At 40.2% G+C, this 16,994-nt stretch overlaps 1 protein-coding gene across 1 annotated transcript in view; it reads left to right on the top strand.

Moving 5' to 3' along the window:
• Positions 1 to 2,020: 2,020 nt before the first annotated feature.
• Positions 2,021 to 16,994, top strand: part of LOC103800195 (glutamate receptor ionotropic, kainate 2-like) — a gene marked incomplete at its 3' end in the record, with an annotated part of 157,252 nt that continues 142,278 nt past the window's right edge. The window contains exon 1 of the mRNA XM_009072566.1: positions 2,021 to 2,471. Coding sequence (XP_009070814.1) covers positions 2,357 to 2,471 — 115 coding nt within the window. The remainder of the gene's footprint in view (positions 2,472 to 16,994) is intronic.

Genomic DNA, 16,994 nt, shown 5'->3' with positions numbered 1-16,994 from the left:
GTTAGACACCAAGATGCATCTGAGCATTCACAATTAGAAACACAGCTAAACATGCCTAATGTCCTTTATTTCAACAACACCAGGGAGACAGGCAATGAACTTTCACAGTATTCACGTGGGTCGGTTTCATTTCTCCTTGTACTCAGATAAAATATGAACGAGTAGAAAAGAATAAGCCAAATAGAAAATAGAAGAAAAAGCATCTCTCTGCATTTTTACTGGGAGATATTCTAAGTGCGAACTGAAGGAGTCGCTAGATATCCTTGCTTTCAACACTAGGTGTTCTTTTTAAAGTGCTCCAGTAGTCAAATCGTCTGATTGAATTCCCTGCTAGACTGCAGAACTAGCCATTCATGATACTTATTTTTGACACTGCAGTTATGCCTCCATCTTAAGGAAAAAAAAAATCAATGATGTTTAATAATCCCCTAGCAGAATGTACATTTCTTTTCATCAGCGTTTTACAGTGTTTTAACTAAAAGTGTGCAGAGGAAATCAGTAAGGCAAAATGATAAAAAGTTACTGTGAATTGCTAACACTTTCAGGGATATGGAGCACCAACACTACAGGTTATAATCCAAATGCTGCTGTTACTTGCTTACATGTCTGCAATACACATATGTTATTTCAGAATAAACTGTAACTCACCTTTGCCATGCTCTGATTCTGATAGATTCCACAGAGTGTTCTCATTAGCTTGGCATCATCGGTATTTATTTCTGTAAAGTCAGGTTTATTCTGTGTTCATCTGTATGTATCTGTGGGGGAAGACTCGCAGTGATATTTTCTTTAGCAGTAAAAAGCAGAGAGGGAGATAAAGGAGACAAAAGATGTCTGTAGGCAGAATGTAGAATAAAATGAATTCATTTGCCTGGTGGGAAATACAAGAATTATCTTTTAGTGTTTGTAATAAAGCTTAAGTAGGTTCAGCAAAAGCTTCACTTAGGTTGCAAAGTCTGACAGTTCTGGTTCAATGTATTTCAATGGATACAGGGACACAACTAATTGTATTTCCAAGGAAAATCTAAAGTAGTCCACAGAATGAGTTTATCTTCTTTGGAACACCTGGCCAAAAGACAAAAGTCTGTGGCTGCATTTGCAGATATAAACTCACTATCCTATTATCAAACTGGGAAGTGCTATTGTTCTCACTGAGAACTGCAAAATGACAAACTACATAGATCTCTCAGTACGGGGAGGAACAGCAGCATTTCCATAATACTAGAGTGCAAAATAAGAGAGTGGCAGAGTAAAGTGAAAATTATGAACTAGTAAATCCCCAAGTTTCTGTCTTTTAAGCAGCATTGCAATTTCAAGCAAGTTTAGCGAAACAGGTCTGTGCATTCAACAAGGTTTTTGCAGCGCAGCCGATTCCTGTTTACCTTGCCCCAGCAGGCTGCTGCTCCGTAATCACTGGGGCCGGAGCAAGTTCCTAAGGACAGTCAGTGTACGAGCCATCGCATTTATGCTGCTTCATGCATTAACATGAGTAGCATTTAGTGAATGTAAATATCATGATTTTTTTTTTTAAAGCCTGAACGTTACTCTGATAACCTGCATGACTTTGTTGTCAGCCTTCTCTTTCACAACTCTAAAGCTAAGTGATTTCGACCCAGGCAGTCAGCTATTAAAATGCATGAATTGATTTTTACACAAGCGATTTCCTTCTCCCCTCTAGCACCCCATACCCCCCCAACCCTTCCCCCCCCCCATCCTTATAGCTATTGTTCAGAACAACTGAAATACTAATAACAATTAGAAGCATGTGAATAATGTAAATAAAGCCGAGCTGTTTTTTTTTTTCCTCCGACGAGGCTAGGCGATCAGATCGGTTGCATAATAGAAATTGGGAAGGCTGTCTGGCAGGCAGCCTTAAGCAGAGAAGAGCTATCTCAATTTCTCTCACTTAATCTTGGCTTCGCGTCAGAAGCTGTGCAGCAGTGCAGTAGAATGGGAGCACGGCAAAAGCTTCGCCAGTGAAACGGCTGATGCTCGCTATGTGGCGATACCTCAGCGATTTCTCGAGCAGGATTACCTATTGATTTTCCTCCTTTCTTGCCTCCCAGGTTTACCCGGCTGGACATTGTGTGTATTTGGATTTCTCAAGGATTCTCCCCCGACTAACATGGATGTCCCACCATTCCTTGCAGTTGAAGGTTGCTCCTTGGCGCAGTGAATGAAGAACATGCAGGGATTGCTAATGGGTTTGGGAAGCGTAGACTCTCTCTTCTCTCTGTGACCATGCCGTGATCGCGTCTGAGGGCCATCAGTTTACGTATCCTCATTCTCACCCTACCGGGAAACCTGACGGCTTAGAAGGGGGAAGTAAGGCAGCGCTTGTGTGCATAGAAACATCATGAAGATTATTTCCCCTACTGTAACTAATTCAGTCTTCAGATGCACCATTAGACTCCTTCTTTGCTTACTGTGGATTGGATATTCTCAAGGAACCACACATGTATTAAGATTTGGTAAGATTTGCCGACACTTTTTTCATTGTGCGTTTAAGCCTGAATGTGCTATACATAGGATTGACTCAGAAGCGGGTGCTGGGGGAGAGCTGGGACGCGCTACCGGAGTCGGGCACCGAAGTCCCTCTTTATTTTGCATCCGGAGGGATGAATTGCTGTGTGGTTTTGGTTTTTTTTTTTTTTTTTTTTTTTTTTTTCTCTCGCTGCAGTTCATTGTAGCCGTAGTAACGGCACGATGATGATGATAATTATAATAACAATACAAAAATGACTGGTAAACGTTGTTGCCTGAGGCTCTGCTCAGCTTGCGTGGTTTGCTCAGAATGTAGCTTTATTGTTTCCATAGTAAGGGTAAGCATGGCTAATACGCTACTTGATCAGTTTAAAACCTGTCAACTAGTTGTTAAGTTTCGGCCGCTCGTCTCTGATTCCCCCGAACCGCTCCCGGGCTTTTTTTTTGAGCCGCTCCCGGGCGAGCGCAACGCTGTGATTTGAGACCTTTGGACTGATTTCCCTTGAAACGTCTGTCTACTTGCTTGACACTTGAGTGGCATTTAGGGTCAGAGAAGAGATGATTTATGTCTTGAGTCGTGAAAGAGCTTGTGAGGTACCTTTAGAAAGGTCAGCTTTTCTAAGCGAGGAAAGTTGTATGAGTTCTCGCCTTACCTGCGGGAGGGGGAGTGGGGGGGTGGGGGGTGGAGGAAAGTAGATCAGAATGAAATTCAAGGAGGTTAGCAGTTTACAGATTATCCCATCTGAACCGTGGCACTAACCTTAAGAGCTTTGCCTGTGCATGCGCGCGTGTGTGCTTGTGTGTATAAGCAAGCGAGCGAGGGAGAAATTCCAGCCGCTGCATCCCCTTGCAGAAGTTTTGCAGTGAGGAAAGGCAGGACGGAAAGTTACCCACAGGTCCGAGGGGGGTTGTACGGCCGGGGGAAGTCCTCCGGCTCTAGTCCGGGGGGAGTCACGTCGGGTGCCCCCATCAGCATCCTCCTGGTCCCCCGGGAGCCGCGGGGCGGCGGAGGGGGCAGGCTGAAAGTTGCTTCCCCAGACCAGCGGCGTTTTCGGTGCCTGCCGGCAGCAGGGATGGAGGGAGGGAGAGAGGATCCACGATACTGCAGCAGCCGCTGGATCCGTTTCTTGGGGCACTGAAAGCTCTTGTCTTTGCCTGGGAGTAGTGCCTTGGCTTGTGTCCCCCCTGCACGCACTTTTATGTGGAGGGGAAGATGAGTAATGATTAAAAAGTCACCAGGCTGTTACCGCTCGCGTGTGCTGAATTCCTAGTAGCACTTATTTTCTGCTTCCATCTGGTCTAAAGGTGGTGCTTATGGCACGTTGCTCTTAGCAACCGTCTTCAGGAATGCTTGTTTCTTTGGACATGGTCGGTATATCATTGTGGGGTCTGTTTTGCAAGCAGTCTGATCCATAATCATGCCCGTGAATTTAGTGCTAGGGCTGCCTGTAATCTGGCACTGCCAGACTGTCATTCCACGAGTCGGGATTCCTAACCGGTGCCAAGGGTCGGTCTCTAGGGGGTCTGAGTTACTCTCAAGGGTAGTTATGTATACAAATATCATCCCGGCCACAGCACTAGCAAGAGGGAGACTTTCCTTCTTTAGAATACATTCCCTCAGAATTGTTAGTCCAGCGTACCTATAGGATACAGCCCTGGAGAGCAGTGATTTGGCAATATTTAGAAAAATAAACAGTCCCGAGGCTGAAAGGTGATGGAGTAGGACTCTGGTGCCCAGTGACATGGTGCCACATGTGTTTCACGGGGCTAACTTCAGCTGCATCCTGGGGACACTTCTGACCAAGGGGTTGTGCTCACTCCATTGTTTGCAGCAGCGCAGTAGGAATCTGCTTCTGCATCACCGCGTACTTTTTCTTGTCTTTCAAAAGAATTATCGCCAAGACATCACTGAGTCTTAGAAGTAGGTAGGGAGCGGTTGGTTAGTTTGTTTTATTCTGGAGAATGTTAGGCTTGAGAAAGCACAAAGAAGACTTTTGCCGTGCTCATCCCGGCCTGTTGCACATCTCTGTTTAAAGGAGTCTGGATTTAGCCTAGTCTAGGTGTAGAGTGACTCTCTCTGTGACTGCGAGAGAACTCCTGCTCCTTCCCCAGAGGCTGACAGCTCTGTCTCCGTGTAGGGCATGGCAGGGAGGAGGGAAGGAGCTTGGAGTGAGCTGTGGAAAAGCCCTGATTATTTCTGAAGGGGAATTCCACGCCCCCCTCCCCCGGGGTTCCCGTGTTATCTGTCCCCTCGGGATGTCCTTGCGACCAGGAGGACGGGATGCTGAAGCCTTCCCGAGGAGAAACAAGAGCTGAGGAGATTCCCTCCAGAAGGCAGCCTGCCAGCCCCCGCTCTTCTTCCTCAGCCAGCAGCGCTATGGCAACAGGGGAGAGCTTGAAGCCTGCCAGAGCTGCAGCCCCCTCATTCCTCCTGTGCAAATTAACCACCAAGGATTCGCATTGTCCTTCCCACGGCTCCTCTCATTGTTGGGACTAGCCAGCATGTCCTTTCTCTCCCTCTTTCTCGTTCTCAAGCTACCTTTTAGCAACGACACAGAGAAGTTGAACCACCTGGGTTACCTGTCAAACGAGGGAGGTTATTTCTGCCTGTGCCTTATGGAGCAAACACGGGGAGAGTCTGGGGCGATGGCATCGTTCCCTCCCCAGAGATATTCGCTCAGGCATCTGGACACTCGCCTGCTGATGCTGCTGGATCTGGGCAACATGGTATTCGGGCATCACACCAGGTGCCCTTCCTAAATGACACTTCACTTCATGGGGCATGCGACCGAGCTCTCTCCCTTGCCCTTTCTGAACAGCTTCCCATAATCAGTCCCAGGAAAGAAGGTGAGGCTTCTGCCTACAGTACTCGAGGGTGTCAAATAGGAACAATCCTAAACCATTGCTACGGATAAAAGGACAGGTCCCATGTTGAGAAGGGAGAAAAGCAGCAGCCTAATATTTGTCTCTCCGCTGTGCTAAGTGTGATGGAAACCTTTTCCTTATCGCTTGGCACCGAACAAAAGCCAAAATACGTGAGCGCCAGCAGATCGTTCCGTTATCGGGGATCGCGTTTCACTCTCGAATCACTGCTCCTGTGTAAGGGCAGCGGCTCCCAGGAAATCCCAGGGAGCTCTGCGGATCAGAGCCCAGCCGAGCCAACCCTCTGCCACCTCGGGTTGTGCCCCTGCCTGTTCGTGGGCTCCCTCGGTCTGCCTTTATCTCCTGAGGACATCCCAGCACCTTATCCCCGTAAGGCTGAATTAACAAGCCATTAAGAGCTGTCAACTATCAGCAATTGCTCACCCCTTTTGTGGTTTTTTTTTTTCCCCTCCCAGAAACCTGCCCCTGGTCTTGCCCAAGGCAGTAAAAGCTTGGCTATTTAAATCCTCTCTTTTCCCACCTACTACTACACGGATCATGAATGTCAGCTTTTTGAAGTCTGGAGAGCTCTAAAATGCCCTTTTTTTATTTAAACCGCCCATTTTCGGCCTTGTCTCTAATGCTGTGAGAAATTCGTCTTTCCTACAGCAAAGGTGTGAAGAAGGACCTGTGACTGGAAGGTGAAAGCGTTTGGTCATTGCGTTTTCTCCTTTTCTCTGGGGTAACTCATTATTCGTGGAAGCTTGGTGAATGACTAAAGACCTCCACAGCAGGGGGCTCAAAGGCCTGATGAGTGTTAACCCGCTTTGTGTGATGTTTTGTTTTCTTCAGCACATTCAAGAAGAAGGGTAAAGACAAGTAGAGGCCTATACCTGTAGTTTTGACTTTTTGTTGCTATGGAGTTGCCTGACTTCAAGCAGATGAGGAAGGGAGCTGAACGTTTCGTGTTACAATGAACTATAAAGGAAGGGGGTGTGTGAGCGTGTGGCTTCTTCCAGCTTTAAAGCAAAAGAAAGTCAAAAGAGAGTTGGGAAAAACTTTTCAAGGAACAAAACTCTTACCAGAAACATTTCTTACTACTGGCTACTTTTAAAAATTCTAATTTTTTTTTTTCTAAAAAGCCTCCACACCCAACCCTCATACAGCCTAGGGCTTTCCCAATGCCCTACATATAACAGTAATTATAGCAAATCAAACCTTATATAATCATGTACTCTTTGGGACTTGCAAAAAAAACCCCAAAACCTAATATCTCAATTCATTGTTGGAACCCCGAGAGGAGAATTGCTAGATGCTTGAGTCTTACTCTGTGAAGGTTTACCACGGGTTTCATCTGATATAATTCTTAGGTGAGCTCCTTGGGCTCAAGTAGGTTGAGTTCATGTCCATATAATTATTTTTATGGCATCGAGTGTGGCAAAATGCTGTCGTGTCCAGTGCTTGTGCAGTTGCCAGAGTCTGTCAAACCACAGATTTCTGGGATTCAGGAGACTATTTAAAAATTGAGGCAATTCAAACCAGAGAAGTCATGGCACAACAGTGGGAGCATGTCTCTGTAGAAATGTATGAGATGAGAGTTCAAGTGAAAAGCACTTGCTGGGTAATCGTGTAGAGTTTCTTAAAGGACCTGTATTAGCTCTCCTGGCTGTGTGCTTTCTTTCCTTTGGGTTTGGCATTGACACCCTTTTAGAGGAGGGAGGTTAGCTTTCTGCCTGTGTTTGAGAGAAATGAGAAAATGTACGTATCTGGTTTTAGCAGCAATCTGCCTTCAGATTAAGAGTGAGAGGAAAATCTGCAAGCCAAACACTTGTGGCAGCCCTCGGTGGTCTGTGCCTCGGCAAGTCCAGAATTCAGAGCTGATGAAAAACTTACTGCCAAGGACAAGAGCCTTTCAATATCTGTTAACATCCTCACGGAGAGGAGTTCAAAATCAGTCTTATAAACAACAACAGAAATCTTTGAAAGAAGAGTGAGGTTAAGAGCCTCGGGAAGGCAGCAAGGAGGTGAGAAGCATTGTTATTGACTGGTCTAGATTAAACAGCACAGAGGAAGATTTCAATTTGATAACGTCACAGCCCTTCCTGTTTTTCTTTGCTGCTTCTGCTGACAATTTTGTAAGGTAATTAAATTGGCTGATTGAAGTCACAGTGGTCATGGGGCGATAAAGACCGTTTGGATTTAATGGAATTTAGAAACAACGGTGTGCTGCACACAACTCTTACAGAACGAGAATTTTAATGACTCATTCAGGGTGCTGACTACATAGAATGTCCTGGACGAGTTTAATTGAAAGGGCAAAGCAGATTAGCTGTATACAGTCTTTATTGCACTAGATAGGGGAATTAGAATTATCCTTTTAAAAGACTCATTATTGCATTATCAAGATTTAATGTAGGTTAAGAAAGCTTTCATCCGTGTGGGCTTTCTGGAATATCCCCAGATCCTTTCACTCACTGTTTGGAACACCAATAGCCTTGTAAAATGATTTTCACACAATTGTCTGATAGCTTGGATGCTAAGAAGTATAACTTGCTTCTTACTGGCTGCTACTTGTCTTTTGAAGTGATGCAAAGTTCAAGTAATACCTCCAATTTAAATGTGGTTGCTCAATGAAATAGGTTCTGCCACTGCAGATAAGAAACTAGAGAAAAAGAGATTTTTTTCTAAACTCAAACATTAGAAGTTGGGGTTTTTTTTTAAAAATTATGTATTTGTTTTACACTAGAGAAAATCCCCTTGCTTTAGAAAAAAAGCAAAGCAAACATTTTGTAGTCATTGTAAATAAAGCAGGTCTTTGTCCCCTACTTAATATATTTACCTTGTCTGTTTCTGAGTTTTAACCTTCATCCTCTTTAATCTCTTTCAGAGGAACAATTACTAGAAGGTCTGTCAATAATGCAAAAGAGAAACTAGAAGGTGCCTCATTTCCATATTCCCCAATCTGCAAGGCAAATTAATTTTTCCTGAATAAGCTTTTCATAATGTTATGCTGTAATGTATGTTGGAAGATTAGATGAAACAATATGATAACATAATGTCATTATGCTGTCACATCTGAATTGGAATATGGAGAATCAGAAACCACTGTCACATTAATGCTTAATTTTTTTTGTGTGTCCTGTGTGTTGTCCTCCCTCTTCTCCCCCCCACCCCGAGTCTCTTGGATCCTTTATTATACAGTAATAATTGTATTAGGCACCTTCAATTTAAACAGCCAAAGCTTTCAGTAATGCAATGAGCACAGAACAAACATGTGATGATCATTATTCCAATAACTGGAGCTCAGCCAGCTTTGGATAAACTAGATGTTGTAGTAATGCTATGTGAAACACTAAACAAACTCAAAAAACCTATTCTAAATATTGTTTAAAAGTAATTTTTAATGAATTAAAACCACAAAGCTGCTTTTTTTTCCCCTTTCCTTTGGGCACAATTTAGAAGTGACCCATGGGTTCAGTGCTCAAGACTGCTCTTTTTACATTGCCTGCAGTGACATGCTTGGGTCAAAATTTGCAATTGACTTGGATCACTCATGATTTAGATCTTTGAAATGAAATACACATTTTTAGATAATATATATTCTTAAAAGTTTCTTCATTTCTAGGATTTTCTGCCTGTGGTATAGAAAAACAAATTCCCTGTTAGTATTGAGTGGAGTCTACAGTAGGGATAGTTCAGAACAGCTACACTGCAGTGCTTAGATCACAAGTTTGTCCTTACTTAACATGAAACATTTTTGTTTTCAATGCATTGGGAGGTAAAATCATTTATGAGTCTTATAGAATTTCATCTTTGGAGAAATACATTAATTTCCATTAGCTGATTGTCTGTTTTATAATATTATTCTTTCCATTCCCAGACATTTTAAAAACTTGGATTTGGTTTTTTTTTTTCTTTTCAAGAAAATGGTTACTGGGATTTAAAAGTCAGTTGAAACAAATGTTGAAAAGGTCTGTCAGAATTCCATCATGAAATAACCCTGATTGTTCGAGTCACTAATTCTTGTGTAAGGCTTAATAACACTGACAGAAGAACAGTTCAGGGAGAGCTTTCTTACTTTGCTGTCAGGAACTGTTGTTCAGGAGACTTGATGTGCTTTTAAATTCAATGTATGATTACTTTTTCCCCTTCTTCTTTCCTCTAGCTTTATATTTTATTGTGTGTCTCTGATGTTTACTGATTTTAAAAACATTTTATCAGATTTCCATGTGTGTACCTAAATCTTAGTGTTGTATTTTTGCAGATGAATGGAAAAAAGTAATGTGTTTCATGAGTGGACAGAAAAGTGTTGGGTGTTTTTTTTAAACTTTTGCACCTTGAGTCATTTGGTCCCTTCCCCTCACATCATCAAATGGAAGGTGATTACTTATCTGAAAGGGGAATGTGTGTTTGAATGTGCTTCTTTTTCTGGTCCTTTTTTGGAAAGTCTTTGTTTTTCTGGGAAACTGCATGAAAAATATAAAAATCTGGGTCTCCATCTCTGTCTTAAAACTAAGCCTCTGGTCTAACCCACGCCTGAGGATTCCTCTGCAGTATCTGGAGTGAAAGAAGAAGGATTAAAAAGGTTGATTTAGGCTCATAATTCCTACATAGTAAAAGTTAGACTGGATAAGCATAGACTCTCATGGCACGAGCAATATGGAGGAAATCAACGTGGTTTGAGTAGGGGTTTTTGTTTTCTCCCCAGATTTTAGTGTTTATTACCATGCACTGAACTCATTGTCTCAGACAGAAATTTCAAAGGAAAGATTAATATATTAATGACTCAACAGTTTCTTCCTGGCATTAAAGCACAAAAGCTGCTGAAACAAAGACTGCTCACTTAGTCTATTAAAAAATTGCCAGCAAATGAGTCACACTTGTTTTCACAATAGGTAATCATAATTAGACCTGTAAATAAGGACTTTTGTTAATTGAACACGTGTTTAACTCATTCCTCAATAAACTTCTGTAGAATAAATAAAGTTTATTAAGCTTGCTTCAAAAGGTGCAGAACTACTTCACTTTGGAAGAGTGTGCCATCTTCATATTTAGCTCTTCCTGTATGCCCAGTAAAATATTCCAAATTAATTGTCAGTGTTCTCTGAATATAAAAACAGTTATCACTTTAAAATATTTTTTGTCACAAGGTAACTGATACTGAAATTAAAATACTTTTCTTAAAATGCTCATTCATGTGCATATACACAACTATTAGATAATAATCTGGGTGAAATTATTAAGGATTACTTTATAATTGAACATGCCATCAATCTGGGCTTTTGTTCTCTAGGAACTAAATATATACCAGCTATTTCCATCAGCTCAAGGGCTAAACATATATCAGCTATATCAATCATCTCACATTTATAATGTTTTTTAAAAGTTGCCCAGTTAGGACATGATTTTCCAAAGAGTCTGTAATAAAAATAATTATATTAGTGAGCATGAAACACAAGAAAACCTAAGTTTTATAACTCACAATGCTGAAATTTGACTTTCACAGTTTTAAGCATGTAAGGAAATATTTTCAGTCCTGCCTCAACTGTTGACATTGCAAAACTTTGAAGAAACCACTTATTTTACTTGGAGACCAATCAAGTCTTTTCTTCCTACCTGTATTTTCAGAGTCAGTGCTTGATGACCAGTCAATACCATCTACCTAGTTGTCAGAGATGTACAGTCCTTGGTAGTTTAGTGCTAAGTTGATTTATGTTAGTGTGATTTTATTTTTGCACCACAGATGATATGAAATTTTGTAAAGTTTCTTATATGTAGTTATTCACAAGTACAATTTAGGGTTGAAATAAGATAACTTTGAGTACACTAGGTCTGTTTATCCTCTAATTTTCTGTTAAGGTCAGTGGCTTATGTTAGTATGAAATAAGAGCTGTAAGTTGTAGGACACTGTTTAGAAAAAAGTGTTTTAGATCTCTCTAATACTAAAACTAAGTTGTTATGCTCAAGTCCATGGAAATTTGTTTATTCTAGGTATAGTCATTGCTTGTATGAATTGGTAATGGAGTATTCTTCCTAAGATGCATGATTAGATCCATAGCAATATTGAATACAGTGCCCTTCCAGTCAAATCATCAATACTAGTTAAGATTAGCTGAGCTCATTCCAGAACACATCTTTCCTTGAGTTTTTTCTCCCCCAATTATCTTTTAAAATCGCACTGTAGGTTTTTTTGCACCTAAATTTTTCATTCACTTATTGACCTTAACAATATTTCATAGAATCATAGAATTTAAGGATTGGAGTGGACCTTACAGATCATCTAGTCCCAACCCCTGCCCTGGGCAGGGACACCTCCTCACTAGATCAGGTTGCTAAAGGCGCCAACTTGGCCTTGAACAGCACTAGGGTTGGGACAGCCACCACATCCCTGGGCAACCTGTGCCAGTGTCTCACTGTGTACAGTACATTTAGCCATGTACTACAAAACAAATTCAAAATAATAAATAAAAATAGTTTTGACTGATAGTTGTTTTCTTCAAGTTGCAAAGGGTGTGCTCAGTGGTTAATGCAGTGTGGTATTAGCAGTACAACTTGTTTCACTGATCAGACACTGTAACACAATTAGAAACATTGTGCTGTCTATAAGTAAATAACAATAATGAACATGAAGATTACATGTTCAGTAAGAGAAAAGTATTTTCTAAAGTAATAGCTTCATTGTTATTCTGCAACATTTATCCTAGAAGGTAGGAAGCCTTTCAAAGAAATTCCATGTTACTTATTCATTAAGGAATTGGCTAAAAAGGTACATTAGGAAGATTAAAAGCACACAGCACTCTAAATCAGAATTAATTTCCTTCTAAAATGCTTCATCATCGTGGGTTTTGGTTATAGATACACTAATGGGAACATGTATGTTCACATTTCTTGCATTTCAATAGCTGAAATTAGAAAAAATACAGAACCTGTAATAAATTATCAGCATGCACTTGAGTCTTATACTAAGATTCTCATTATTCTTGCTCATACTGTGCCACTTAAGGACTGATATCAGGAGTGAACCTTAGGGAATCTACTATGTAACATCACTCCTTATCTAATTTTCTCTGTCCAACAATGTTTATAAGTTTCATGACTTACTATACTTAATAAATTTATTTTTTTATTCAAATATAAGAGAACCCTAACCCAGCCACCTTTTCAAGCTAATAATTGCATGTTTAAAAATATTTATATACCCCTTAAAAATATCTCTTCACTCTGGTGTTACATGGCACCCATATATGCTTCTGTCTAGCCCATGCAGCAATAAGATTTTGACGTTTCACTCTCTGAATCTGAATTTTGAAAACATTGCTGTGCAAAATGGGAATGCAAGGCCAGGGATTGGAATGGAATTTAGGGATCATTCAGTCCCAACCCCCTGCCATGGGCAGGGACACCTACTACCAGACCAGGTTGCTCAAGGTTTTATCCAACCTGGCTTTGAACACTGCCAGGCTTGGGGCATTTACTACCTCCCTGGGCAACCTGGGACAGTGTCTCACTCATATAATTAATATCTCACTGTCACAGCAGATTTGAGGACAAATCTGGAATTCTTCCTTTTAAAAGAACATGTCAAATACTGAGGGAGGGTGTCTCACTAATTTTTAACAACTGTGCTTGTGAATGAGTCCATTTTCAAAGCTACCAGATTTTTGGTGCTTGCCTTCATACCTTGAGGTGCTGATCTATTTTAGACAACAAAGTACTTAGATAACCCTGACTATACTATCCTCTTTAGCTTTTTGAAAGAAAAAAAGAAGTTGATAGGATTGAGGTGGTTGGAGAAAAAGAATGCAGATGAATTCAAGGCCATCAGTTTTGAACTAATGACAGAAGCAAATTGAAAGATCTTAATGAAAAAAATAGCACCTTTTACCTACAAAGGATGTATACAACTGTGAAAATAGTGAGATTTTTGTTTCTGTCCAGTCAGAATCAAACATAAAGATAACATATGGCAAAATGATCTGATAATACCAAAAAGCATGGTTTAATTTTTGCAAGCTAAGAATTTGCTCTGTAAAATCACTTTGGCTGTGAATTAATATCAAGTAGAATGTTTACATAAGCAGAAGAAATATAGTTAAATAATCTATTTATGCATAGATTTGATCTTTTCTTAGCCTTGAAGGAAACACGCATGGGGTCAGTTCAGGAGAATTGGTAAGCCCTGTGCAGGCCTCATCTGTAAGCAACTGAGGGAAGTAAATAGAAATTTGTGAAAGATACATATGACTGCCTTTCAGTACTGCTATATGTATTTGTTTGGATGTCCTTGAGAAGGAAAGACTATAAAATATGAGTGTTATTAAGGCTTATCTCTTCAGATCTCAGCAGACTCTATCATTCACGACATTCAATATGCCTGCAGAAACATTCTGGGTGACTGTGATATGGCTAAGAAAAATGTGTTCAAAAATGCATTAAATCAGATTTCCTAATGTCTTTTCAAACCTGCCCAAACAATGAAAAATCACATTTAAAGATCAAATCAGCATTAGCCAGTCAGAACATCTTCAGTGGTGCCCGTTTGTGACCTCTGGTGTCTAGACACTGGAGATTTCAAATTGAGCTGTACATTTGTATCCTTCTGTGCTCATCAATGTTCATTAGACATTGCATTTGTTTGAACTCAAGGTAAAACTATACCATATTCTCATATAAAGGGTGTAGGTTGCTTTTCAGAGTGTTTTCCACTCTTTTCATTCATGGGAAGATGCTTGAGTTGGATAAAGCTGTTGTAATTAGATATTTTGTGGGCACAGCAGCTCTGTTCATGTTGATTTCCTTTATTGTCCTGGCTGTCATCTTCTAGTTTGTAAGGAAGTTGCAACACATGACTTTGGAAGCCTTCACATACACTCCCCACTCCCTCCAATTTCTACAGACCACTGGGTTCCTACTCATCAGAGCCCATCTGATGGTTAGAAGGACAAAAAGATTAAAAGCTCCTTGTCACCTACTCCACTCTGGTTATATACTTACACTAGTAAACAAGAACATTTTCCCTAATCCATTTTAACAATAGATTATTGGACTTCTGATGATAAGTTCCTATACAAATTTTTTTTTTTTTTGGCAAAAATTTGAGTGTCACAGTGTTCTTAGTGACTTGAATGGAAGAACTAGGCAGAATAGTTTTACAAGTACAGCCCTATATGAATGTGTGCACATGCACAAATTTTTGTGCAGTGGTGACTCAAATGGAGAAAAATATAAGTGGGAGTATGTCTCCTTTGCTGAAATTGTCGTTAATGTAAACCAGAAGAAGTGCCTCAGGGGTCTTTGATGGAAGGACTCATAAGGATTATCCATCTGCTTCCTGACAAGTAGTGTGAGCCTGGGATAGCAAAGAGCTGTGAAGGTGGCAGAAACTGTTCTCACAGGGTGTGATCTTCATGAATATTTTCAAAGTGGTCGTGAAAACAAAACACAAAAAAAAAGTCATACAAGAAGCCATAAAATTTAGCAAAAAAACACCCAAAGTCAAGCATGTTTATGACAGAAAAGAAAGATAACACTTTAGAATTTTCTACCCTAAGAAAGAAACACTAAATTCTGTGAATGAAGCTGTGGATATATATGTGCTTCTATGCATAGAACACCCCTCTCCAACTGCTAAGAATGTAGAAGTGGTACTTGTTAAGACATCAGCTCAATTTGCCATGGAGTAATATTCTTGGTGTAAGGTATATATTAATTTAGAAAGGATTTGCCTCTGTAAGACCTGTAGCAACTTTCTTTCACTACTGTTTTAAAAGGCGGTAATTATGCCAATATTACTGGGTTCAACTAGCAGTACAGTAAATCAATAGAGCATAGTCAAGTCCATTTCTGCTACAGTTTAATCATAGAATTGTAGAATCAACCTGGTTGGAAAAGACCTCCAAGATCATCGAGTCCAACCCTACTGTGGTCACTAGTCCATGGCACTAAGTGCCACATCCAGTCTCAGCTTGAAAACCTCCAGGGATGGTGAATCCACCACCTCCCTGGGCAGCACATTCCAATGCCTGAGCACTCTCTCCCTAAAAAATCTCTTCCTAAGATCCAACCTAACCCTCCCCTGGCAGAGCTTGAGTCTGTGCCCTCTTGTCCTGCTGCTGGTTGCCTGGGAGAAGAGACCAACCCCCCCCTGACTCCAACCTCCTGTCAGGGAGTTGTGGAGGTTAATAAGGTCTCCCCTGAGCCTCTTCTTCTCCAGGCTAAACAATCCCAGCTGCCTCAGCCTCTCCTCATAATCTCTTCTTAGTTGGGTAGATTAAAACTACAGGATTGCAACAAAGCTCTAGGTATATACCTAGAATGACAGTCAGTGGTTCATGGGGATCTATAAATGGTTATGGGCAGCTATGTTTTTAGGATGTTGATAACTGATGAGAATTTATTCAGCAAAATAATTAAGAAAGTTATCTTTTAAAGGGAATGCTGGTAAGTCATGTGCTGCACTTAGATTTCATGTTACTTTTTACAGATGCATCTTGTTGGATTACAACTGGTTGTGTTTCACAACTGGGTGTCTCACTTTTGTGTTACTTTTCAAAACATTCTCAAATCTATCCTAATCCTTCTTGATAATAGTAATAATAATAATAATAGATGTTTCATTTTTTAACAGTACTGATATAAAATTCCTGCATGTACTTTGCAAAACATTATAATCACATTTTAACAGTAGTCATGGTAGATCATAGGATTCCATATGAAGTGATAGATAAGGAAAAAAGCCCCACAGAAAAGTAAAATTTCTTCAAGTGCTGTTTTTACTTATGAAAATAGTAGATACATGTTGTGTTGTGTCCATGTCCTGTCCCCCTGAATTAGTGTACACAAATTGGTGTTCACAATACATCCTTTTAGATCTGGTCAAATTAGCAAACATTTTTTGCCTGTGTATAAAACCAGGTTTTATAAATTAAAGTCTGTGCGATAACTATAGTTTTTGTTGAATGGCCTTACAATTTGGATTTAAAAACTTTTGGCTTTTAAATTGGAGTAAGCTTGGAATGTTTGTTTGGAATTTTTTTGTTTGTATGTGGTTTCTTTAGGATTGTTTCTGGTTGTTCTTCTTGTTTGTTTGGGGTTTTTTAATCCATAATACAGTAATGAGTAAGCTTGGAATGTTTGTTTGGAATTATTTTTTTTGTATGGGGTTTCTTTAGGATTGTTTCTGGTTGATCTTGTTTGTCTGAGGGTTTTTTATGCATAATACAGTAATAATGTTTCCTTTATGAAATGAAAGTCTTCAAGCTTGGCTTTGAGTCAGTATTCTGAAGAATCTGTCAATATGAGTGAGGCATCTATTTTCTAATAAAACCAAATATTGCTGTGTTTTTCCCCCTTAATCTGGTTACAATAACTTCTCTCAGAGTTTGCACAATTAATCTTTAATTCTTACACTTGAATGAATTTTCCACACCTGCTGTTTGTGCTTGGGCATGCCCTTGGGGGTTCATCCATTCTGAGCACCACAGACTCTCACTACTTTTCTGAGAGGACAGAACTCCTAAAAGTTGATGTTTAACATTAATCCTTCCTTGTTTTTTTCAATGATGTGGTATTTGGCTGAGAAAACCAGGCACATATGACAGTAGTTGATTTTACTGCTGCTTTGCTATCAAAGCTTTTCTTTGCTCAGC

This window comes from Acanthisitta chloris, unplaced genomic scaffold (assembly GCF_000695815.1).
Source record: "Acanthisitta chloris isolate BGI_N310 unplaced genomic scaffold, ASM69581v1 scaffold3454, whole genome shotgun sequence".
NCBI lineage: Eukaryota > Metazoa > Chordata > Aves > Passeriformes > Acanthisittidae > Acanthisitta > Acanthisitta chloris.
Note: the sequence above shows the minus strand (reverse complement) of the source record. Positions and strands in the feature narration are given on the sequence as shown.